The 25,307-nt window shown below is 44.3% G+C and overlaps 1 protein-coding gene across 4 annotated transcripts in view; it reads right to left on the reverse strand.

Annotated features, from left to right (window-relative positions):
* Positions 1 to 2,285: 2,285 nt before the first annotated feature.
* Positions 2,286 to 25,307, reverse strand: part of SMOC2 (SPARC related modular calcium binding 2) — a 172,582-nt gene continuing 149,560 nt past the window's right edge. For 2 of the 4 annotated variants that reach the window (XM_008513310.2, XM_008513478.2), the window contains exons 10-13: positions 17,136 to 17,235; positions 14,957 to 15,231; positions 6,579 to 6,616; positions 2,286 to 3,838 (exon numbers count right to left, since the gene is read on the reverse strand). In XM_008513310.2, coding sequence (XP_008511532.2) covers positions 3,821 to 3,838; positions 6,579 to 6,616; positions 14,957 to 15,231; positions 17,136 to 17,235 — 431 coding nt within the window. In that variant the 3' untranslated portion in view covers positions 2,286 to 3,820. The remainder of the gene's footprint in view (positions 3,839 to 6,578; positions 6,617 to 14,956; positions 15,232 to 17,135; positions 17,236 to 25,307) is intronic. The other 2 variants (XM_008513548.2, XM_008513383.2) reach the window with 1 other exon arrangement.

Here is a 25,307-nt window from a genome sequence, read left to right on the forward strand (position 1 = left end):
ACTTGATACGAAACAGTCCCGATACACACACTTGAGTTCATAATGCCATCAACTGAATGCCTGTTTTCTACCAAGCAGGTCACACTGTTGATAAATGGTGAAGCCCAAGTTCCATTTGATTTTTACCATGTCGTTCTTGCTTCCTCTACATCCAATGCTGCACACTGACCAGTATCCTCTTCCTACCCATTCAAGCTGTGATGGAGCTAAAGATGGAGCTTCGGGAGCAGGAGGTTCAGTGTGCACTTGTGTGCTAGATTGCACTTCAGAGGGTGAGTCCTCCTTACTGTAAGTAGCATTCTGTATCCACAGCCTGCCATGGCCTCAGGGAGGCGCATGCCTCTCCCCACCCCGTGACTCGCTCTGAACCAAGTGATGGGCTCTGGTCAGTAGATGTGAGCAGACAGGTCAGCTGCTGAGGCTTGAAATGTGCATGTGAAATTAGGCCTGTCACCCTGTGCTTCAGTCATAGCCATGTGGAGAACACGCCCTGATGGCATACTAGTCCCAGCGGGATGAGGGGCTGGAGCAGACCTGTGCCCAGCTGAGGCACCGAGGCAAGTCAAGCTGAACCAAGACAAGACTGGCCAACCCCAGCTGATGCAAAGAGCATGAACGAGAAATGACAAGGGTTATTTTAAGCCATGAAGTTTTGGGGTAGCTTGTTCAGAGCATTGCAGTAAAAGATGGCTAAAACAACTTTTTAGAATGAAGAAATCCTAAAAATGGCTAAACATCTAATTAGTCAAAAATGCTTTTCAAATTTTTGTCTATAGTAGTGTGGTGTGATTAGGGAGAAAACCATCATCACCATCATCATTATCACCACCACCATCCTCATCACCACCATTAGCATCATCACCATCATCACTACAACCATCAGCGTCATCATCATCACCATCACCATTGCTATCATCAACATCCCTACCACCATCATCCCCATCATCCCCATCATCCCCATCAGCACCATCACCATTGCCATCATCATCATCTTCACCACCATTTCTCTCATCATCATCACATGCCCCTGACTACATTCTTACTTTCTTTCTGCAGTAGCTTTATTGTTTTCATGACTTTTTTGTCTCCTTGGCAGGTTATGATTATGTCAGTCATTTCTGTACCTTGATTCCAAAAAAGCCGACACTTTTCATCTTGCTAACTTAAAAAAAATTCCAGGTGTGACGTTCACAGGCATGATTTATGAGTTGGTCAGTATACTTTTAAAAGATCTCCAGCTTGGAGATTTTTGACAAGGATGAAGGAGAGCCTTTTTAAATATGAAGGGGGGAGGAGGAGAGTTCGGGGAGGGAGGCATCTATCACTAAAAACAGCTGCACCAGGTACGTAAGGGAAACAAATTTCTCCTTTAGATTTCAAATCTTAATACTTTCAATAAGAAACACCTGTGCTGCAGCCCAGGCACATTGGCTCCCTGCCTCGCCGCCTCCGCCCTGCCCCTCCTGCTCCCCTGCCTTTGTTCCAGCTCTTTCAGCCTCCTTGACACCTTGTCCTCTCCTACCTGCTCCAGAACCCAGTCCAAGCCTCACTCTCTATGGGAGTGTTTCCAGACAGCTGCCTTTCTCCTAACGCCATTTCCAGTAGCATCTTTACTGCACAAGTGAATGCCAAGATCGAGTTTTACAAAGATCACTGCTTTCTGAGTAAAGAAAAAATTGTGCAGGAGGGGATTTACGAGAAGACAGTAGAAGATCCCGGAGGAAGCCTGACCGATTAAGAAGCTATTGCAATGGTCCTAGCAAAATATAATGAGGGCCTAACCAAGGACAGGAGGCTGGGTATGGAGATTGGGGCCGAGGAAAAGAGAAGTGGCATACCTACGGTTTCTAGTTGTGTGACTTAGTGGATAGAATTAGCTTTAATCAAAACAAGAACCTCTTTTGTTTCCTCTATAGTCTGCCATAGCATCTGGTACCATGAGAAGTATTCACAGTTATTAATTAGTCAGTGAATGACTGTTTCATGTAATAAGGGCAAATACTAAGCCCTTTGTGCCAGGCCCTAAGCACTTGACGTATATTAACTCGTATAATCTTCACCCTAGATCTGCATACCACCATCATCCTTGTTTTCCAGAGCAGGAATCGGAAGCACTAAAAGGTGAAGCAACTTGTCCAAAGTCACAGAGCCAAAAGCGGCAGAGTCAGGACTCAAATTCATTCTGACCCAGAACATTATTGCCTTGCCTCTCTGATGGTAGACACCCTTAAAATTAAGCACTTATAAAACTCTGTACTTCGCTGGAAAGAAAGCACTAAGCACGGTTTTGATAGCATATTTTATTTTAATCTAAGAAAAATGATTAAATTCAAAGTTCAGAAATATAAAAGATTATCCAATAAGTTCAGCATCATAACTGTTTTTTAAACAATGGTGACACACCCTTGAGCTGGTTCCGCGGCTCCCAAGATTCGGTGTTTACTTTCGCACAGTTTAAATAAGTAAGAAGCCTCGTAAAATGTCTTCATGCCTTTTCACAGAGATCATTTTACATGACACGTGCTGGGGATTTGGGGCCATGAAGATTTCTTTTTCCAACCAAAAGTCGGAGCTGAGATAGCATCACAAGTCGCCACACACAGCTCTGGGACCGTCCTCCAAATGGCTCGGCAGAGCCAGTGGGCTCTCGCTGGTGTCTGGGTCCAGCTCTGAGAGTGTCAGCTGGTTGCACATCGAGCCGGTTCTGTGGCTCACAGCGTGGGCATTCAGTTCCTGACCTTCTCTCACAAGTACCACTCAGATGAATTTCCCATTGGCAAGTCCTGTGCCTGGAGGCATTCGGAAAAGAGTGAAGAGAAAACACGGGAGCTGGAGCCACTCTCCCTGACTGCCGACACCAACATGCGGGCCACAGCTTATCCCAGCCGTGGCTTTTTTAGGGAGACTGTTCCTAATTTGTTCAGGTAATAATTTTACCTTCCAGTGGGCCCCAGGTGGACCACAGCAGGACAGGTAACGGCCAGGTGTAAGAGGAAAAACAGAGCAGACAAGTGTGTCTAGCTGGCTTGGCCAGGCCATGATTAAATTTACTTTTCTGAACAACGAGCCCCTTGACGCTGCCTCAGGACAGCAGGTACAATTCTCTAGCATCTTCCTGCACGATTAATGTGAGCTCAAGGAAAAGTTCAAACAGAAGCTTGAAACGGGAAAGCAGGCACATCAAAGATAGTTTGAAAAATAGTCTTTTCTACCAAGGCACTAGCTGTAAGGATGGCTTTAGTGGTTGCGTAACTCAATGCGTGAGCGAGATCTCTGGAAAGCAAAACAAACTAACAGAAAATCCAAGAAACAAACAAATCCATGCACTGGTTAACTGCGTGATGCAGACAGCTGTAGATTACTAACGTCTATGGGCTCAGAAAGCTTCCCACACAAATTCAGCAACACTGCAAGTACAGTAGATTCCAAAGGAAGCAGACTTGGTGTGACAAGAGGTGACTGCATGGTCAGGAAAAAAAAGCAGAGGATTGGAACCAAAGTGCCCCGGGTTAAGGTTTCTATGTTAACACGTGTAGGATGAGGAAATGAAGCTTAAATCCTTTCAAGATACATCTCCACCAAGGACAGATTTTGAAGGTCAAAAGAAGACACATACATTGTATGTGATTAATTTTCTGAAGCCAGCCCTTCCATTTTCACAGATTAAAGCAGTCTGTTTAAATATCTCGTTTCTACAAAGTGAATTTACATTTAAAGTACAAAGTGCAAATACTATGTGTTTTTGGTTTTGTTTTTTAATTGCTTTTTTGGGGAGGGAGTCTCCCACGTGTCTAGGAACCGCCTCCGATGCGGGAGCCACTTATCCTTGCTTCCTTGGCTGAAAAAAAAAGACAAGAAAAAAGAGATATTATATTGCGAAGTTGGCATCTCGCATGTCTGAAGACTAAGGCTCGCCATCTAGGAATGAAACCAGCCTATCTGGTAACAAGAAGAAGAAAAGCAATATTTTAAAAGAGATGTGAAAAGAACTAGCGTTAGGGTGATCATCTGGGGTGTGAGGATAAATCAAAAGCAATGAAAACATTCTTAACTTCTAGTACTTTCCTCCCTCCAAATAACCTAAAATATCGGGAAAAATGTATTGGTTGAGAAAACTCGCAGTCACTTCATATATTGTGAGTAGATGAAATACATTAAATGTTCTGCAGAATCTCCTATCACTTTAGATTTATTATACAAACATAGTTCTCGTGATCTCATTTATGCTTCAAAGTTGATAAAGGCATACTTGCTATTTTTAAATTTTTCTTTTCATCCTTTCCAACGACTCTTTACCTCTCTAAGAAGAAATGCAACCTGAAAAGTTAGTTTACTAAAACACTGGAATTTTGCACCCTGCAGCCACTTAAAAATAATTTAGAATGAACATGAAAAGCAATATGCAATCTTCTAGATTTATTTTTCCAAGTGTACCAGTTCTGACCAGTGTAAGTTGCTTCCTGCTTCTGTTTCACTATTTTAAATAATCAAATTTTAACATTTAGGGAGTTTCTGGGTTGACTTTTATTCGCCCGATAAATATATGAGCAGGTGGTGAGAAGAGAGGAAAATGTGTCTCCTGCACTGAGCTAATCAGAAGTTTGGTTTTAATAAGTTATGGAGAAAGATGAGCCATCAATCTATTTCACCGGTTACTAAAGCTAGTGAGAACTGTTGGAGGAGACGATGGGACTAACGTAACTACATCAACACCAGCTTGATAGTGCGGCTCTGATCTCTTCTGAATCGCGATGGAAAGTAGAGAAGAGACCAAGGAAGATGGCTCACTTTTTTCTTTTTGAGGAAAAATAGCCTTTAGCTAACATCTGCTGCCAATCCTCCTCTTTTTTTGCTAAGGAAGACTGGCCCTGAGCTAACATCCATGCCCATCTTCCTCTACTTTATATGTGGGACACCTGCCACAGCACGGCTTGCCAAGCAGTGCCACATCCGCACCTGGGATGTGAACCCGGGAACCCCCAGCCACCAAAGCAGAATGTGCAAACTTCACCACTGCACCACCGGGCTACTCCCAAGGCAGTTCCCTTTTTTATTAAATGTGAGTTTTGTGCATCCTCTTATCTTCCCTTCGTTTAATATTTCTCATCTGTGCTTATTCATATAGTGAAAGATTTTGATGCTTGGTACTATTTTATTCTTCAAAGAAATATTTATGGTCTTCCATTATTGCATCACGTGCAAGCCCCAGCTGGCGTACACATTAGGACCTCCTCCAGGACCATAGTTTGCAGTGACAGCCACTGAAATCACGGCATGGACGCCAGTTTCTCCATTCAGACACCGTCAAGAGAGCCGGAGAAACTGATTTAGTTTCTTTTTCCGGGAAAAAGCTGAAGAGTGAGGCTCCTGTTTTGAACTGAGTTTATTTAAGATTGAGTGCAGCACACGTGCGCCAATCATCATCCCGTCTAATGAAAACAACCCTCTGGCGCTCAGCGAGGGTAATTGCTTTCAGACCAGCCCTGCTCTAAAGTGCAAGTGATTTGCGGTGGGATTTAAGAAGTTAAAACCATAAACATTTGCTAAACAAAGAAGACCGTATCGCACATCTTTCCTAATGAAACAGTTTTAAATTACATCCAAGGTGTGCGTTGGAGGTCTCCACTGAAAACCCACAACAAATACAGGGGCTGCCCTCAGGAAATGTCGACCTGACATCTAACAGGTGAAGCCAAAGTAAATAATAAATTGAAGAAAGGAGGGTTTGAGGACCAGCCCAGTAGTTAAAGTACCGCGTGCTCTGCTTCAGCAGCCCAGATTTGAGGGTTCAGATCCCCAGCATGGACCTACTCTGCTCATCAGCCACACTGTGGAAGCATCTCACGTACAATGAGTAAAGCAAGATTGGCACAGATGTTAGCTCAGGGTGAATCTTCCTCACCAAAAAAAAAAAAAAAAAAAAAAACCAGGAGGATTTTGCCCCGGCTTTGAGGGAGGGAGAGATTAACCTGCTCACGTTTATCTTCTGGAAAATAGTCTTTGGATAGGTTGTGGCCTGGGATGCTGGAGAGAGTTAACACAATGGTCTCCTCTAACTACACGTGTGGAGATACAGACTCAGAAACACAGAAATCCGTCTATAAACACCCAGCAGGAAACTGGGAACTTCTTTTGGAGCCGAACATTTGTCTATTGGGATCCTTAGATGAAAAGAGCATATTCACTTGGAGGCCAAGAGGGTCTCCTTTCTCTGCTATCTCCTCCACAAGAGGTAAGGAAAAAATACCAAATCCCAGAGAATTGCTTAAAACAACCATTTCCACAAAACAAGGGGACTGGGAAATTTTTCTAAAAATAATAAAATAAATAGCACACACACACACACAAAAAGCAAAGCAAAATCTTTCAGTTGAGGATTCAGCAAACCGATGGGTGATTTCTGATAGAATCTTGCAAGGCTCTTTCCGGCCTCCCAGGGGTGCAAACACGATACATTCTCTCCTGATTCACTTCTTTTCCTGGATGGTACTTTATTTTCCAAATCTACAGAACCCCGCATGTCTATTGCCTGCGATTAAACCAGCAAATTCGGAACACTAAACCAGAGACATACTCACCTGTCTATTGGAAGTGCTTTCAGGATTGCCTCTGGGGGCTAACAGGAAAAAAAAGAGAGAGAGAGATTATTAAAAACCAAATAGTCTTCCTTTAGTGACAGGCTCAATGTAGTTTTTTCAGGAAGGGACAAATAGCATCTCAGGAAAGTGTCATCACCTTAGAAACTTGTTTACGTGAGAAAACACACAGGTATCAGGCATCGATTACGAGTAGCAGATTATAAAGTCACGATGGAAACATTCCCTAACAACACAAATGCTCTAGCTGACTTTAGAAGGCTGATTTGTTTTACCAAGATACCAGAGGGATGTCCATTAACCGTGGGGCCCTTTCTTCCCCGTGTTTCTCAAACTCTCCCTGGGAGACAGTGGCTTCACGTCGCTGGGAGTCTTGGAATAGTGTTGGCCTGTTCTTTGAAATTCTTTATATTTAAATCATGAGAAATTAACGTGTTTGCTTCCAAATAGTTTTTCCCAAATGCTCAGGAAGAGGTGAATCTCAAGAGAGATGCGAGATGTACTGTTGGTCCTGTGGCTTCGGCACATGGCATATGGTGGAGGGCAGGGCAGGATGCTCAGACATTGCCACCAGCATCCCTGCTTCCTTCCTCCCACATGGTGCTTCCTCCCCACCCTCCATGGAAACTGCTCCGATAGGGTCCCCACTGCCTGCTCTTTCCTGCATCCCGGGGGCATCCCTCTGCACCTGACAGCGGTCACTCCTCCCTTGCTCACTGGCTTCTAGGATGACCTTCCATACTCCTGGTTTTCCTCTTGCCTTCCAGCAGCCTCCCCTGGGTCTTCCCAGCTAGCTCTTCCTTACCTCCTTGCCCGGTGAAAACCACCATCCTCAGCGGATTCAGGCCTCTGTCCTTCCCATCCACAACCCCTCACTGGTGGTCCCAGCTAGCCTCGCGGTTTTAAATAATATCGATTTCCTGACTACCCCCACGGTATGTGTCTCCAGAACCTCCAGTTTGGACCTCTTTCCTCAATCTAGATTCCAAGATGCAATTGCATTATCCCCATTTGGTTTTTAGGAGGCAAGTCAGAGGACACAGAGCCAAACTGGACTCCTAATCTTCCCCTCAAAGCCACTTCCTCTCCAGTCTTCACAACGCTTGAGCTGCCCCGGGCAAAAGACCAGGGTCACCCATCACTCCTGGATTCTCCTATATCCCCCATCTGATCTGCCAGCAATCCTTTGGCTTTACCTTCAAAATCTATCCAGAGTCCAAACACTTCCCACCACTGCTCCACCCTGGCCCCCACCTTCATCCTTTCTCGCATGGACCCTGCAGTTATCTCTCACCACGCTCCTTGCTTCAGCACCTCACATCCGTAATGTACATCAGCTCAGCAACCACGTGCGTGTCCTTTTCAGATGAGTCAGAACACATCATTCCTGCTCAAACCTTGAGCCTCTTGTTCGGAGCGAACTCTCCTTGACAACCTCAGGGCTGCGTGCACTCTGACTTCCTCGCCTTTCCCAACCTGCTCCCTCCTCCCAGACATCCTGACATCTCGCCACTCCCGGGCATCACTGGGTACCTCCCTCAGTGTCCTACTGTCCCCTTGGCAGGCTGCTCCCCACTCAGCATCTCCTTGGCTCCCTCCTGTGCCTCCTTCGAGTCTCGACTTCCTCACCTCGAGAAGATGCCTCTCCTGCCCCACCCCTCCATCTAAAATTCCAGCCCTCCTCTCCCTCACCCCTACACTTCCTTAGAACCCATCACCCATTAAACTACGATTTTTTTATTTATCTTATTTATTGCTTCCACATCAAAAGTAAGCTCTAAAAGGGCGTGAATTTTTCTGTTTTATTTACTGTCATTTGCCACTGTTTAGAACAGGGAGCACTCGATAATAGCTTTTGAACAAATCCATAGATGGAGGGCAGCATTCTTCATCCCAAATGCCTCGACTAATGGTTGATTTCTACCTACTCGCTAACACAAATTCTGAGTAAAGAGTCAAATTATTCTGTTTCCAAACTCTATCTTCTCTCGCTCTATAAAAGCAAACAGAAAGACAGCTTGAAAAGTCGAAGCGCGAATGTGTTCAGTAAATTTCAAAAATACTAAATAAAAGGTAGCTAAATCAACTGTTTTTTTCAATTGTAGGTTTTAATGGTCTAAGTGTTGAGATAATTGCTGCCATTCTCCACTCTGCTTTGCCTGAAATGACTACGTTAGAGAAAAAGTAGGCTTTTGGGTCATTGGTTCGAATTTAAAGAATATCAGAGCAATACTTTGAATCTATTCTAAACCAATTTAGCCATTCAACTATTGCCAGGTGGGTGTTTTTTTTTTGTTTCTTATATGGTAAGTGTTGATCTTCCTGTTAATTAGAGGTAGCCACAGATTAAAGGTAAGTTACTGTAAGAAAAAATTAATATTCTTAAGTGTAAGAAAAGAAAAACCTTGCTGTATAGATGCAAAGAATATAAATTTCATTAATGTCATCTGATGGAATATTCCATTCAAGCTACAGTAGGGAAAACGCTATTTAAAATACATAAGCATAAGCACAGGAAAATTATCGTGTTAATTAATTTTAATGGAGCATAATGTACATTATGGAAATAAATATGAAGCAACGCCACACCAATAAAATACTTTCCTGTGAAGTGTAAAAGAGAGAAAAGGACTGTATTTAACAATCACCTAACATAACGTTAGGTCAGGAATGGTGGGAAGGATTTACATCATGGCTATCAAGTGACACTGATTGCTTCCAGGTGACCCGCAAACAACGTTCTGACTGTGAGGCAACAGGACTGAAAGAAACATAGCTAGCATGGCAATTTGGTTGAAAAAGATGATTTGGTCAAAAATGCATGTTTCCTAATTGCTGAGTTTCTGTGTAATGGTCATTTTGGAGAATCCTGAGGGCATGATGTAATCTCTTACGAATTTTTTCCCGAATTCTTCAGAAATATTTCCTTTCTTGGCTTTATCATTTCTCAATCATTTTCAGATAATTACTTCTTTCCTGTGTTTTGGGGAATAGTGAAAATTTAGAGCCAAACAAGCTTTCCAATAAAATGTGTTAGTTGCAATCATTTAAATGCAAAATCTGTGTAATTGCTTAAAATAAGTGTGAGTAGTTTAGAAAGTATACATGTTATGATCCCACTTTGTAGGGAAAAGTTGTAGCACGTATATGTGAAAGTGTGTATATATGCATAGAAATATTTTTGGAAAGATGCGGATCTAAGTCTTATTATGTCTAAGAATAAAGGGTCATATGTTATTTATGTTCTTTATTTGAGTTCTCATATTTTTTAGAATAAAATAATATATTGGTGAAAAGTGAGCAAAACTAAAGAAAAAAAAGAGTAATGGGGGGCAGCCTCCGTGGCCGAGTGGTTAAGTTTGCGTGCTCCACTGCAGCGGCCCAAGGTTCGGATCCTGGGCACGGACATGGTGCCGCTCGTCAGGCCACGTTGAGGTGGCGTCCCACATCCCACAACTGGAAGGACATGCAACTAGGATATACAACTGTGTACAGGGGGGGTTTGGGGAGATAAAGCAGAAAAAAAAAAAAAGAGTAATGGATTGGATATTTAGAATGTCCCAACTAACCCCTCCTGAATAGGAAGGTTTTTCTGACTTCTCACTATTTCAAGCTACATGGGGTAGGAAAAAATAAGCGATAATAAAATTTTAAAAAATAGTAAGAAAAAACTTAGGAAACTTCTGCAAGGAAAATGAAAGGGTTGCAAAATCAAGTAATCATGGATCTAAATCCCCACTGCTCATTTTTGAGCAAATTGCTTCTTTTACCAAATTTTAGCTTTTTTTGTGGGGTGGGGAATCATATGTTATCTTCTTGGTTGCAAATAAGACAATATAACTGAGACACATCAGGCTCTGTTTTTCACGACATTTGTGTACGGGAGATTGCCAAAAGGCCTCCAGCATAATTGTCTGAGGAATTCAACTTGTCCAAGAAAGAGCCTGTATTATTCTGTCTGAGTCCACTCAATGGGCCAGTTCTCTTGAGAGTAGATACATCAAGTATGTTTTTATTTTCTGTATTTGATGCTTTGACATCTGGGGCTTTGTTGGTCTTGGAGAGACTGTCTCTCCCAGATTTAGCCCAACCCTGGAGATAGTAAAAACTCACCCAGGAATGTGTTTTTTAAATACAAACCAACCAATGCAGAGCCCACAGTCCAACCACCTCCTCTATGGGGCTCTCACACTCTGGACCACTGTTCACCCGCCCTAATCAGCCCAGGGCCAGGTCCCAGCCAACTAGGGGCAGACCCTCCACCCCACAGCCTGCTGAAGTTATTCAAATTAGCCAGTTCTAATCCTGATGACCCTGCCTAGCTGTTTCCTTCCCTGGAAACCACAACAGAGGCTATTGCTCATGTTTCCCCAGCTTCCTCTACCTCCTGACCAACCCTGGTGCTTCTCCGTGTGGCCCTGCCTGGGATGCTGAGACCCCTCCTCTTGAGAACTGTGCGTAATGAACAATCTTCTCAACGCCAGTTGCCTCCGGGTCTGTTGTCCTTAGTATACTTCACATTTCTATTAATGTATTGTGTTTTAAAACAATAAGACATATAATCAACTAAGCCACTTGAACCAACTCAGAGAGCCAATGCTGGTGTTTACAGAGTGGTGGGATTTTGAGATTATTTCCAGTTAACACCAAGGGTAGGTGGCCAGGAATGTGACCCTGGAGGTGCTGGCTTCATTTCAGCTCCTGGTGCCTCAAGGTGATGGAAAAACTTTTTGAAATCTATGGTGGCCCCTCCCCAGAGCAGAACAAGAATCATCAGCATTTCCAGGAAGACAACTTCCTTTATTGTTCTTTCCACACAAGGCAACCTCAGTGGAGCTACTTATGGGATCCTTGAGAAGAAGCTCTTTCTTATGGTTATATGGGCTCCTCCAAATGAGACTGTCCTCTGGGATGTCATGCAGTTAAAGCTCAGGCCGCTGTCTCCGACCCAGCGCTGTTGAAACTTTCATGTTGAGATGCCCAAGAGGACTGAGGCACCACAGTGTCTTCAATACTTGTCACAATATCTGGAGTGTTTCTCTTCCTCCCTGTTGGCTGCCGAACCTGTACTCAGATATCACACCTGCGGACATGCTTCCTGGACCCCTCAGAGCTTGGTCCCTCTCCTCAATACACAAACAGCAATTTGCACAAACCACCATTCCTTTCCTACATTGCATTATAGTACTTTCCTTTCTTCCCTAAAAACCGTGAAACCTCAGAGACTTGGCTCCTATCTCCATCCCTTAATTCACAGTAGATACTCAACATTTTTGTTGCATGAATGAAAGATTAATATCACCCTAAAAACAAGGCAAGTCCAGAACACGACCAAGGACTCCATTCCCCACCGAATCAGAAGTCCTGTAATGGACCGTGAGTGATATGTTTATGTCTGTCTTTTGCTGATCTGTACATTGTGCTGAAGCTCAGAACATCTTCACAAGCCAGCGAGAGAGCACAATTCCTGATGCGTTCAGTTCCCTGCAGGGATTCGCATGGATTACCTTGTACCAAAGTGCACCAAGTCCTGATGTTCAGACAAACCCACAGAAACTCCATGACTAATGCTTCTGGAGATGATGGCCTACACCATGGACCGTGCCATGGAGAACGATGGGAGAACATGCACTTCTCTGGAGGAAATCCTAGTTGGGTCGGGTGGTGCTGTCCTTAGCAGGATAATTTCTGGACTGCAGCAGAATCCATCTTGACACTATTTGAGGGGATCTCAGCTCTATTTCAAAAGTCCCCACACTCATGGCAGCTCTGGGGTCAATTGCTCTCTACGAAAACCCACCAAGTGCTGGACCTCGTCCGCCCTCCCTCCCCTGCAAAGCATCTACATTTACTTTGCCTGAATTTAAGAAATTTGCAGACAGGAATGTGCCGCTAGCGAGGGGCATCCCACTGTATGACCCCCAAGCATGAGGCTGGGGCTCCTCAGGGACTCAGGTGCTTCTCAGGCCACCGGACAACTGGCAAGAGGAGGAGTCCTTGCAAACAACAGACCAGCCTGCGCCGTCCAGAAAGGGATGACAATTAAAAGCTTAAAATGAACAGATGCTACGCTGCATTGCGCCTGCAATTAATTTGCTCATTATAACCACAAGAACTGCATTTTTTTAGAAACTCGGAGGATGGTTTCCATAACGGAAGAAAGGCCACCCACAGCCTCTGAGCAGCTGGTGCAGTAGGGTGACACCGTGCCAATCAGGCAACAGCTGAAACAAATTAAGGGGTGGATGTCCATCTCCCTCCCCGTGGAACTGTCAGAGCCACAGGGTGGAGAGAGCCACAGCCGTCTGTCCCTCCAGCTGCCGGGGGCTGGTGGCCACCTGCTCTCCACTCGCTCCATGCTGATCCCTGAAGGCCAGAGAGTTGCTCCAAGTGCCGGGCCTTCTGCCTAAAATTGCAATGGGTCACTAGTTTCCTGGGACCCTAGGGGGACCAGAGTCAAAGAAAAGCGAGGGACAAGATGAGGACAGCTCTCCAGGACCAAGGAGTGACAGGTAGCATCAGATGGCAGCAGAAGGGAGATGCAAGAAACTGACCCTGAGCAGGCACCTTGAACAAAGGAAGATTGGAGAGGTGGGAGCCTGGGGCAGTTGCCTGGAAGGGGCATTTTTAGTTTTTCATCCTACTGCCCACCAAGATGGTTGCAGAGGCAGTCTGGTATGGATTAAGGAGCCCGACAGAAAGCACAGTCTGGGCAGTGACAATTCCTAATGGTCTAGTCCTTGCTGCTTCAGTTGTTGTCGGGGGAGGACTCAGAAGGAATCCCCAGGACCCAGCTGTAGGACATTGGAAACCCCACAGCGCACTTGTGTGTCCTCGTCTATAAGTGAAAGCAATGACTGTGTCTGTCCTGCCAAACCCACCACCTGCGTGGCTGTGAAAATAAGAGGAGCCATGGAACGTCGAGGCCGGATGGTTAAAGGAAGGTCCCCAGCCATTTGGGGCTGTGTAGCTGGGTCGTGTTACTATTCCACAGCATGGAGTCAGAATCGGCATGTGTCCGTGTGTGGTCTGGACTGGCCGGTCATTTTCTGTGCTCTTCCTCTCATGGAAGGGTAGCTCCTCCCTATCTTCCTACAGACACCCTGAAGCACACCCACATCACCGCATAGAATGTCTCCCACAATGTCGGATCTCGAAGTCTGGCCCCCAACAAAGAGCAGAAAGGACACACCCACATGCAGGACAAAGGTGAAGAGTTGCCCCAGCCAGTGAGGTGTCCTTATCACCCTACACGGTGAGCAAAGTGGGGCAGCCCCATATTTTGACATGGGTCTCCAGTCCAGACATTTTCAGGACAAAAGAAGTGCAGTTAGCTTCGAAGACTCTATACAAACGTCTTCAAAACAAAGCTTAATTTTTCCAGGATTAACTTCTCACAGAGAAATTAGCAAGAAATGTTTCACCATGACACAGCCTAGCCTGGCACCCAGTTCAGTTGAACAATGTTGAATGACTCTAAGACAAGTCCTGGGACACAGAAACACATAAGATAGAGTGCAGTCACCTTCCAGAAACCCACAATCAGGGCTGCCGATGGCGTTCCATGTCTCACAGTTGAGGAGGGTCATCAAGAACACAATATCCTCGTGCTCTAGACTCTACTCTCAAACTTGTCTTCTTTTTCTAATGTGTTCCCGAAGTTGATAATAGAAAAATAGAATCATAAAACAACAGGGCAATGAGATTCCTGTGCAAACCTCTCCAGCACTCGCATTGTACAATCAAGGAAGCCAAGACCCCCACCAAGTGAAGTGGCTTTTCCAGCATCCACCTGCGGCCCACAGGCGGGCTTGTCCATGCATGTTGCCTGCTGAAAACAGTTGGGATACAGCTATCGGAGGATTTTCTCTTTCTGTAACAGTTGGTTAGTTAGGCTAGGCCCACATAAAAAATGTACTCAACTGGCAAAACAGCTAAAACAGTTTCTCAACCATCGAAATCACTGGTTTGGATAACAGGAGTTATTCAATTGCCTATAAACTGGCATGAGTATTTGGTTGGAGTCCACATGCAGGGTTATCAAGATATTCCCAACGGTTCCCAGATTTGCACTTCCAACCTTGGAAGGCAGAACATGTTTGGAAATTCAGCCACCACGGTTGGAACAATAGACTTGTCTTCAGACAACACTCAGCATCTCCCCTTTTACTGATTTCCTTCTCACTGGGTTACTGACGGTCTATTTTTATTTCTGGGGACAGATGACCGACAATTAAATGGCGCACTGCTTTTTTCCTTCACCCTCAGACCACAAGGACCATCTACACTTCAAGAAGTCAATGAAACAGGCGTCAAGACTGACACACCGCTCAGTGTGAAAGAACAGAAAAGGCTCTTACTATGACGCTTCCTGGTGTTTGCTTTACCTTCCTCTTTTGTCACGCCCAGGCACCCCATCAGCTCCTGGACAGAGATGGATTTGTCGTTATTCACGTCACAGTACTCCACAAACTTCTTCACGCACTTTTTGGGTTTGGATTTTTTCCGAAGGAATCTCTTGAAGGGCTTGATCTCCTTTTTGCCGATATCCCCGCTGGAGTTTTTATCAAGCAGTTTGAAGTACCAGTGGACCACTCTCTCCTCCAGTGTGTGGCTGGGGTCAGGTTCTGAAAGCCTGGAAGGACATACAAGGTCATGAGGAACACCCAGCCACCTAGCTGCCTCTCTGCTGCCCTTGTCCCTCTACAAAGTGACTCCCTCAATGCCAACATTCTTGACGGTCCTGATGCCTAAGCCTGCATGGATTTGCCATTCAATAGAGCAATTTTCTAAAATAATTTAGAAGAAGGGATTTAGGAAAAGTTTTTCAAGTTGGCTTCAAAATTGCAATTGACAAGTGAATTTGTGCATGCCAATTATGCACTTGGCATTGGCCAAGTCCTTGGGGACAAAAGCTTCCTTGTTCCAAATTCTATGCTCTGTGGGTTTCATAGGTCAGCTCAGACATCCATGCCCACCTACAAAACACTGGGATCTCGAGGTTCTCTACTCCTTTAAGTGTGATTCATTGGCATGTCATTTATGCCATAGGTCTACTGAAAGAGGCAAATAGAAATGTACCTTAGAGTGGTAACTAGACATTCGCCCTTGGATTAAAAAAAAGTTTGATATTTTAAGATAAAAATAAATAAAACCTCTTCTAGAAAGCCTGGATTTGAGTCAGATCTTTGAAACTGTCCCAGCGGTTAAAATTTTGCCTTCTCACTAAGAGAAAGATGAAAGACAGCGTGTTCAAGTATTTGCCCATCCTCCCTTCGTTGGTTGTTGGTCTCTACATGCCCTGGTGAGGATGAGCCTATGTTCCATGAGTGTGAAGAGAATGAGTGAGATACCGGAAGTTGACAGGAATTAGGGAGCTCTGATGCTACTGAATTTTTTTCAAACTTTCAGAGGAGCTTCTCACATAGTAATCCTCGACTGCTTTCAATTTTGATTTTTCAGATAAAAGCAATCTTTCCAAGAATATAAGATGTCAATTTAAAATTCAGTTGAGTTTTTTGCTTTATCAAGTTTAATTTACTACCTGATAGTAATTTTCCATTGGCATTGTCATTTTTTGTTTCCTTTTTTGTCTTTGCTAATCTCATTCTTGAGTAAAGAGACAAAGAGAGGAGAGCCCTCTAGCTAAGGAGATCATAAAGCTTTAGGGCATCTGGAAGAGATGAGGTACTCAAGGGTTCGGGGGCAGCAGAGGAGGAAAGTCAATGTTCTAAGGAAATAAAGACAGTTTCTCCATGAGAGAAAGCCCTTTAAAATAAAGAGATAAATTATTGCTAATTCTCAGGGGGATCCAATGCCTGAAACGTCATCTCCATTAAACACTGGGAGCTGCCCTCACGATGCTGGCACTTAGCTGCAAAGACAGAGAAGAGCTTCAGGAATGTACAGAACTCTCTGAGGAAGCCGTGAAATCTCAAAGCCTCAGACCCAGAAGCGTGGTGTGCCCACCACACACTCAGAGAATGTTTCCAGGGTTTCAGATATCGTATTCTCAACAGCGTCAGTTTCATTAATGCCACTGAATTGACCCTTGAAAGTAGATGGTAAATGTTATGCTGTGCGTATTTTACAAGAAGTAAATTGTATGTTGAAAATTTGAAATCGAATATTTTAATTCAAAGTATTTAAAATCCAGTCAATAGATCTAAAAGCAATCCCAAAGCATAAAGCCATCTGAACTAGGGGTTCCCTTTCTGTTTCTCTCTTCCCTCCCACCCTCCTCATCACTGCCTGATGGAATCACAGGAAATCCCATGTTCTGGGGCCCTTCCCATTGTGGAAACCTCTGCAGTGATTTAATCGAGTGACAGGGAAAATCTGCTAATCAAATGGACCCTAAGCGCAGGAGCCACGTCATGTTTTGGGGGAGGACTCCTTTCGCGTAAGCCCTGGAGTGTCCAGATGAGCTGACCAGGTCTCGAAGATCTAGCGACTAGACTTTGACTTCTAGCTTTTCAGAGCTCCTTGAATTACTGGAGCTTCTTCCAGCTCCTTGCTCTTTAGTCAAATGCAACATACCTCCCCGAGGAAGAGGGATCAGAAACAGCGTGGACCATGTCGGTAGACAGCGCGTCCAGAATGCTCGTTAGAAACTCATTCTTTTTGGCACCAGGACAACCTGAAAAAAAAGAAGTATGTGCATTTTTTCATATTTCACAGAACTCACAGCATATAACAGATTTTTCTCTGTAATGGAAAGAATTGTTTTCATATTTGAAAATTAGTCAGTTGGGGTACCTTGATATTAATGAACTCACTGAAACCCTCGCAAGCACATTACTATATATATTGATTGTAAACCATGGTTACTGTAAATTGCAGTATCTAAGACCTATTGAATTATTACAGGAGACTGAGAGATTCACGGGCTTTCTTATCTCCTTGATCTTCAAAGCAGAAATTCTAGGTAGGTAGATAACTGTCATATCCTACATATGAGGCACTTGAAACATTGCAAAGTCCCAGTGCTGGAGAATGACGGGCTGGAGTCCCAGCCAGGTAAGCTGGAGTCCAGAGGATGCACAGGGTCACGAGTAACTGAGTTTATATGAAGCTTAACATTCTACAATATATTTTACCCACAAGACATCATTTAGTTACCAGCTCCATCTTTCCCCTCTTACTCACACCCACCCAGCATTCCCTAACTCCTCTTGGCCCTCCACGCCCGAAACACTCTTCCCACCGCGTTTCGGGATAACGAGGTGAGGGCATGCAGCACCAGGCATGTCTTCTCTGACCTGGAGAAGCAGTAAGAATATTCGGCGTGGACTATACGGCGGTCCTGTGTTACGGCAGCCACGTCATTCACAGTCCAACATGTCTACACAGTTAAAGACTCTCTGGTTTTCATAAATTTCTTTTTGATACTTGAGTTTTTTGTTATTATTATTCAAGTACATGTTTGTTGCCTATAGCAGGGATCCATTTACGCCGGTTTCCACTTCATTAAACACACAAATCAGAAAACAGATGTGAATCCTTACGGGGGCGAGAGAGAGGAAGCTGACAGCGAAAGAGCTGTTATTCTCCTTTGAATACAACTGAAAAAGTAGATTATAATCCATAAGGAAAACAAAAACACAACCATTGGGAGAACGTTACTTTTCAAGAAAAAATAATTATCTCGTTAACTGTTCCCCTGGGAAGAAAGAGAAGATGGGAGGCTGCAGGTGTCTTGGATCATCGATGGGTGACATCTGGGGGACCCCTGCAGCCCTGCCCACACTCTGGCTCTGGCGGCTTTCATCAAGGCAATGCTAAGAGGACAGAAAAACAACAGGCAAGTCAGAAAATGGCTCTAGATTCCACGTCCAGGGAAGCCCTGCTTGGCCGGCTGACTCCAGGAGAACATCTCCAGCCGCTGACAGGTGCCAACGGGCAGGTATGTCCCAAGGGTATGCACACCCCTGGCCCCAATGCCCAGAGACCTGCTGTTCCACAGAGACACTCATAGAAGAACGTGCTGTAGATGAAGAAAAACATGAGCATCTGGGAAAAGGCTTAGCCTGTTAAATAATTCTTAATACCGAGCAGCTCGAAGAAAGAATGATACTTATATTTTGTGTGGTTAGTTTGACTTCAATGGGGATATAGCTAGGCCCATCCCCCCAAATGAGGTAAAGCAACACAATATACTTAATTAGAAAATAATATATATTCCTCATGAAACGCAAGACTAACGGCATATAAAAGCTTTAGAAGTCTTTAATGCAAAAAGAAAACGAAATTAACGTAAGTTTACTCCTAGAAGCAGCAATATGAAATCAATCCTGTATTGTATTTGTTTGTTGCGGTATAAATTACAGACTGGAATGCACAGATCTTTCTGCTAAGGATTTTATTTCACAGTTGAGTGGCACTTCAGATTAAAAAGATACTAATAACTTTCATTTTTACTTGCAAAGATTAAACTTGATTTTGAGTAAAGGAAAGGAAAAAATGATTTGGGCTCAGAAAGACACAGATGCCCCTTCTCCAAGCCCGGCCTCAAGGCAATCTCCATCCCACGCTTTATGGACACGTAAACTGGGGTTTGAATAACCATGATTACACACACCAAGTCCACTTGCCATTGGGAACTTCGGGTCATAGCGTTTCACTGGCTCAACAAATGTTCGCTGAGTCACAGGCGAAGGTGTTGGGATCCAGTTGTGAACAATCCAGCGGCTGGAGTGTGCACATCCAGGTATCCTTGCACCCCTCGACAGGACGACAGAGACACTGATTGACTTCCGCCTTGGAGAAGTACGTCTGTTGGAGTTTCACAGATAACTACTAACGAGATGGGAATAGCCTGTGTCATTTCCAAATAAGTTGGGAGAATAAACAGGGAGTGTGGTGGCATAATCATGATGAACATTCTGGGAAAACAGTCCCTGTGCATCAAGGGTTGGGGGCAGGAGCAGACTTAAGGTTGGAGGTGTTGGAAATGAGGACCAAGAAAGGAACCTGGACCCTGTTTCCTTCTCTCTTTCTTAGCTGGTGTCGCATTATTCCATGAACAGTTTTGAGCGCCCTCCTAATGGGAAGAGGAGACCCCTTGCCATATTCATCCTGGTTTAATGTTTGCCCCTGCACGACAGGTGATTGTACCTCAAAGCTATTTCTGAGGAAAGAATTCAAATAAAAACTTGAGATGAGAAGAAATCAGAAGAAAGGAAAATAAAGAACTCATTATTAAGAAGCGAATTTTCATTACATGAGAAATGACAGAAGTACCGTGAAATCAAAATCTCGTCACCGTGAAATGGATCAGGTCTTGCAAATGTACAAGAGAAACAGCATGCCTTGAGGTACAAGGGAACCCACCCAAACAGCCAGGGTTTGTCGCACCAGGAAGCACAAAGAACAATCAGCCCCTCCCCCAGTCACCCCATCCCGTGGGGACCGCTTTGGGGTGCTGATGACGGCAGAAGGCTCTGTCTTTCCCAGGGGCTGTGCTCCAGACCCCGCCTCCTGGGCACCAGAGCCATCCTGGGTCCTGGGTTTGAGTGCAGCGAGTCCTTCACCCTCGGGACGGGGCAGCCACGTGCTGACAGGGACACCCCACGAGCTGCGGAAGCTGCAGAGCCCTGGCTGGTGGCAGCAGCTTGCCTCCCGTTCGTCCTGCACAGCATCCTGCACTGAGCGGCTCAACAGCTTCCATAAATCTTGTGTTGTTACAACCACAGCCTGTGGGTTCCGCGATGTAACAAAGTCACTGTTTATTTGGGGACGGTTCCACCCACAAGTCTGCTCTCCAGTTGGACACAGAATGGAGCTCAGACGTCCTAGGTCAGGGAAGATACCCACCCACCATGAGGGGACGGCCCCACAGGAGGAAGGCAGGGCCAGGGTGAGGCTCCTTCTGCCGTCCATAGAGAACCAACAGCCAATTAAAGGAAGATTTGTAGGAAGAGAGGGAGCCAGACTGTCCTTTTCAAAGCTAGACGAAGAATGACTACACCAATTTGTTTACAAATCCGTTGCAAAATAAAGCTTCCAGCTTAGCTTGAAGATGCTCGCCGGATCCCATTTATCTTCAGCATCCAAGTAAAATACTTGACATCCTATTAGATTTCTGTGAAAACACTTGGGTTCTAACCCTGGTTTTGACCCACACTAAGCGTGCCCTGCTCCCCAAAGCCCTTCCCATTTTCGGTCACGGCTGCTTCTCCACGCAACGAAGAGGCTGAGCTGGTTCCAGAGACGCAGCCTCGGGACGTCCCCGTGCACCAGGGCGCTCGGCAACCTAGTTTATACTGGGGCACCTTACAAGATTAACTTGTCACCCTTTCAAATCAGCACGTTCTGCACTTTCTAGGAAATGTCCTTATTTTAAACAACAGAAGCTTGTTGTATAGAAATGACTGATTTCAGCAAGTTTACTTATCTAGTTTCTTCTTTTCCTTTTTCTGTCAACTACAAATGGATACACTTTCAGGCTGCTATTCCAACCACATCACACAACTCATCTCCATTCATAACTAACTTCTGCTTCCTCCCTGTCAACTGGTGTCCTCAGTATTGACACCAATTGGGAATCCAATACCCAGAAAGAGAAGTTCAGTGAGGGCAGTTCCCTCGTACTGTTATCATGAGAAGGCACTGTATGATGATAATCCTCATTTCTGGACGCATGTTAGCCAACATCGATACATAAATGTGGTCTGAGCAATGCCCAACAGGTGAGGACCGGGGATTCTGGGCAGCAAAACACGAATAGAGGATCATATTTATTGATTTCAAATGTAAGTGACCTGATGGAGTCGTTTATTCAAATTATAACCCATTCATTTAGCTGATCACGTACAGAAATGAGAAATAAAATTGCTTCAATACTCGCTCTTACAGTTTAAAACACAACAATCTAGCAGAGAAAAGAAGAAAATATCTAGAGCAGCCAAATAATACTACTGTCAGAATAAACGGCATCTTGAGACACAGAGAGAAAAACGCACAGAGCAGAGACATTCTTAAACCAAACCCCACGAATGTGGGGTCACATATTTTGCCCTTTTGGCTTATTGACCTTTGCCGAATTTGAAAGTCTACACTAAATCAGGACACTGCCATTGCCACCAGCTAAAAAGGACTGTAATCTCACATTTTCCACATCCAGCCAAAATAATCTGCTCTTTCGAAGTCCCAAATTCTCATTTATTAAAAATTGAGCTTATATGTCGTTTCCCAAGAACAGACTTTCCTTAAACTTTGTTCAAAAAGCAAGTCCCAGGGATGCTGGATCCACAGCACCCCACTAGGTGTCCCGGGGCTTACACAGAGGGGATCAGGGGACCCGGTGTTGTACGCACTTCACTAACACACACCTTCATAGCACCCCCATGCTTCCACTTCAGGGTGATCTGGCAAAATTGATCATCACATCAATGCTATAAAAGGAGAGAAAGAAAGGAAGAACTGATGGGAGGGAGGAAAGAAGGAAGAAGGGAGGGAGGGAGGAAGAGAGAGAAGACAGAAGACAAGAGAGAAGGGGGGAAGAAGGAAGATAAATAGAGGTCCAAGTCACACAGGGATTAAGTGGAAAATCGAAGACAGGACTGAGCTCAAGAACTGTAACCCAGGTAGGGGAGGAGGGCGCCGTAGTGTACCCAAAGATAAATGTTTACTGAGCATCTGCCAGATTCTGGTCGCTGCTCTGGATGCGGCGATGCAGAACCAGTGAGAAACAGGTTCAGGAGAAATCATGGATTTAGAGGGAGGGCACAGTGCTCTGGGAAGGTGCTTACATCTGGGTTAAGCTGGGCCTCTTGAACACAACAAGCACAGAGAGAATGCTCTTAGCAGAACGTGGGCTCCAATTCAGTCCCCAGATCCACTCTCACAGAGTAGCTCACACCGTGGATTCCTCCAGCCACAGAAGGAACTAATAGCTGGTGGGTCCCGAGCCCTTCATTTCCTCCTCAAAGCATTCTATGTCCATCGCGAAATCTAACACTCCCCTTTTCCCTTAGGTTTTAACTCTCTGTGCAGTTTAGACATAAAAAATAATTAAATAGATATTTAGAGAAGTTTCTTTGGGTACGTTTATTTTACGATCCATAAATATCCGCAGCTTATAAAAGGCAAATAAAGTATATCTTTATAAATCATGCTCCAACTAGGAATTGAGTTTGAGTGTCCTCTTCAAGATAAAGGCTCCTCAGAATCAGGAGGCCACCTCCCCACCCCCCACCCCCGCAGAGAGATGCACATCATTGTGGAGACCTTCTGAGGCTCACCCTGTCCATAATTCAAAAAGTCCATGTGGGAGACGACGGGTAACCATCCATTCTCGAATAAAGGCTCTAAGGAAAATGTACAAAACTTTCCAATCTTAAGTTAGAAAATAACAGCTACTCTTACGTACTCTCATTGTTCTCTCTTCTCTATATTTACATATTTTACACGTTTACTTTCATATTTCTACATTTTCAACATTTTTTTTCACTACTCCCAACAAAGAGATTCACAGGCTTGAAAGTGTGCTTGGAATAGTTAACCGCCAATAATACATTGATGAACACCAGCGTTTGATTAAAAGTCAACGCCTAAAGGGACTCTGGAAGTTATTCCCATGAAGATGTGGTCTGAGAAAGCCAGGACCTGGAGAGAATCTGCTGGGTCTTCCTGCTTCTACCCTATTAAACTACAGGCTGGGATGTGAACGCTGGCTGTGACATTCCAGAAATTCTTTGCTTTCGATTTTCATTCTCTTTTGGTTGGATCATCTGAGTCCACGACGTGCCCTAGGAATTTACAATAACTGACAGGTTAACTGTGAATATTTGTCTTACAGACAAATGTTTCTTTTCCCTGAGTCTTCCTACATTTCTCAAGGACAATAATACATCATTCAAACATTCATTTCATAACTATTTATTAACCATATTTTCAGTAAGAAGCCCCATTTTCACCCTCAAGGATCTTAGAAAGGAAGTATTGGTGACAAGAATGGAGAGTTTACGGTGATCCAAGTAAGATGGATGTTGATTTTGTAGGATGTGTAGAATTTCTACAGGTCTCCTAAGTTCAGGGCACCCTCACACTGGCAGCTGTGGAACACTAAACGTTTGAGGACACACATCCATGTTTGAATGAGGAGTTTTGTCCAATAAATATTTTTTGCCAAGTATTAGGATCATTTCTATTGTCCTTTCCATGCTCCCCTGATTCAAGGGACTTCTTTCTCCCTCTCAGTGTCACTCAGCAGAACAAGACAACTATGTCTGCTTGGATTTTCTCCTGAGCAAAGTTTTTTTGAAAGTTCCCAATTGACAACAAGATTTTCAAGGAGAACGTTTTTAAGACTAACAAAAAGGAGTTACCATGAACTATTTATTCTCAAAACATTTGAATAGTTACAGCAGCTCAGGAAGCCAACCTCCCCCTAGCATAATATGTGACGGAAATTTGTACAAGTGTCTCCCTCCACTCTGATTCATTAAAACAGAATGAGGAAACCATGAAAGGGAAGAGAGAGAGCGTGTCTTCTTTATTCAGAGATAAGGCAACTGAGAAGGAGAAGTTAAGAATCAACATGGAGTCAAACCCCAAGAAGAAGGAATTTCGACCACATGCATGTGCTCATGGCATTTGAAAGTCACTTTGAAAATTTTGGACATTTGTGCCCAAGAATCGTGCCTGTTCATATAAAACTCAAAAGGAAAATGGTGAATTGTATTGCACACATAAGCATCATACCCTGTTTTTAAGTCTGTGCTTTTTATTTTACCCCTTCCGCAGCCCTCCACCTATGGACTGAGTAGTGCAGGCTTGCATTTCTGAGAATATTTCTGAAATATTTCTCGAGACATGGCTACTTCAGATAGGAGCTAAGCCAGTGCTTGTCACTATAAATGCAGTTGCTAATGACAAGTTTTTAGGTCCATGGAAACAGGAATAACAACACTCCCATTACTGCTGCAAACCTAATGATATAACAACATAGCCAGTGGGCTCGACACTTACGTTCCTCACGGCAGCCTTGCAACGTGGAGACCCTGAGTCTGAGCTCCGTCTAGCGGAATCGATCTTGACATCCAACGGGAGGAATTGCTTCTGGGGCTACATGACTGGGCAGAGACCTGGCCAGGTAAAGGGTGGCCCAGGGATGAGGAAGAAGTTGTCCTTTGTTCCACAAGTCGCCTGGGTGCACTCCAAAGAAACAGCTGCTCCCCCCCCCCCATCTAGCAGCCCAGCGCCCTCCTGGTCCAGGGCTGGAAGGAAAGAATGAGCAGGTTGCCTAAGCTCGGCCATGGTACCAAAATAGACACCCAATAAACAGTCCAGAAAGAAGTGGACGATGTCCAGGTGTGCACGCTCAAGCTGGCTGCTTTCTTTGTAACAGACATAATTTAAGGAACGCTCTCCATTCAGAGGGAGAAACCTTTCTTTCCAAACTCCTATTTCATTTATTTTTACTTTCGATAATTTGCTCTGCTAGATTGCTTCTTTCACATCCTTTATGAGGAATTTAAGAAAGAACACAAGCCTGAATAACAAGATAGACTGCCCTGTACATTTTAAAACCACAAGCCTGTAAAAATTCATTCATCACTGTCATAAAAATACGCGTCCACTCTAAGACGTGCTTGTAAATTATATTTTACAGCACCAATGACCTTGATTTGATTTGAAGTGAGGTTACATTTTACTAAACTCTTAAAATATTAAGGCTGTGCAAGTGTTTGCCGAGCATCCCATAAC

This window comes from Equus przewalskii, chromosome 32, assembly GCF_037783145.1.
Source record: "Equus przewalskii isolate Varuska chromosome 32, EquPr2, whole genome shotgun sequence".
Taxonomy (NCBI): domain Eukaryota; kingdom Metazoa; phylum Chordata; class Mammalia; order Perissodactyla; family Equidae; genus Equus; species Equus przewalskii.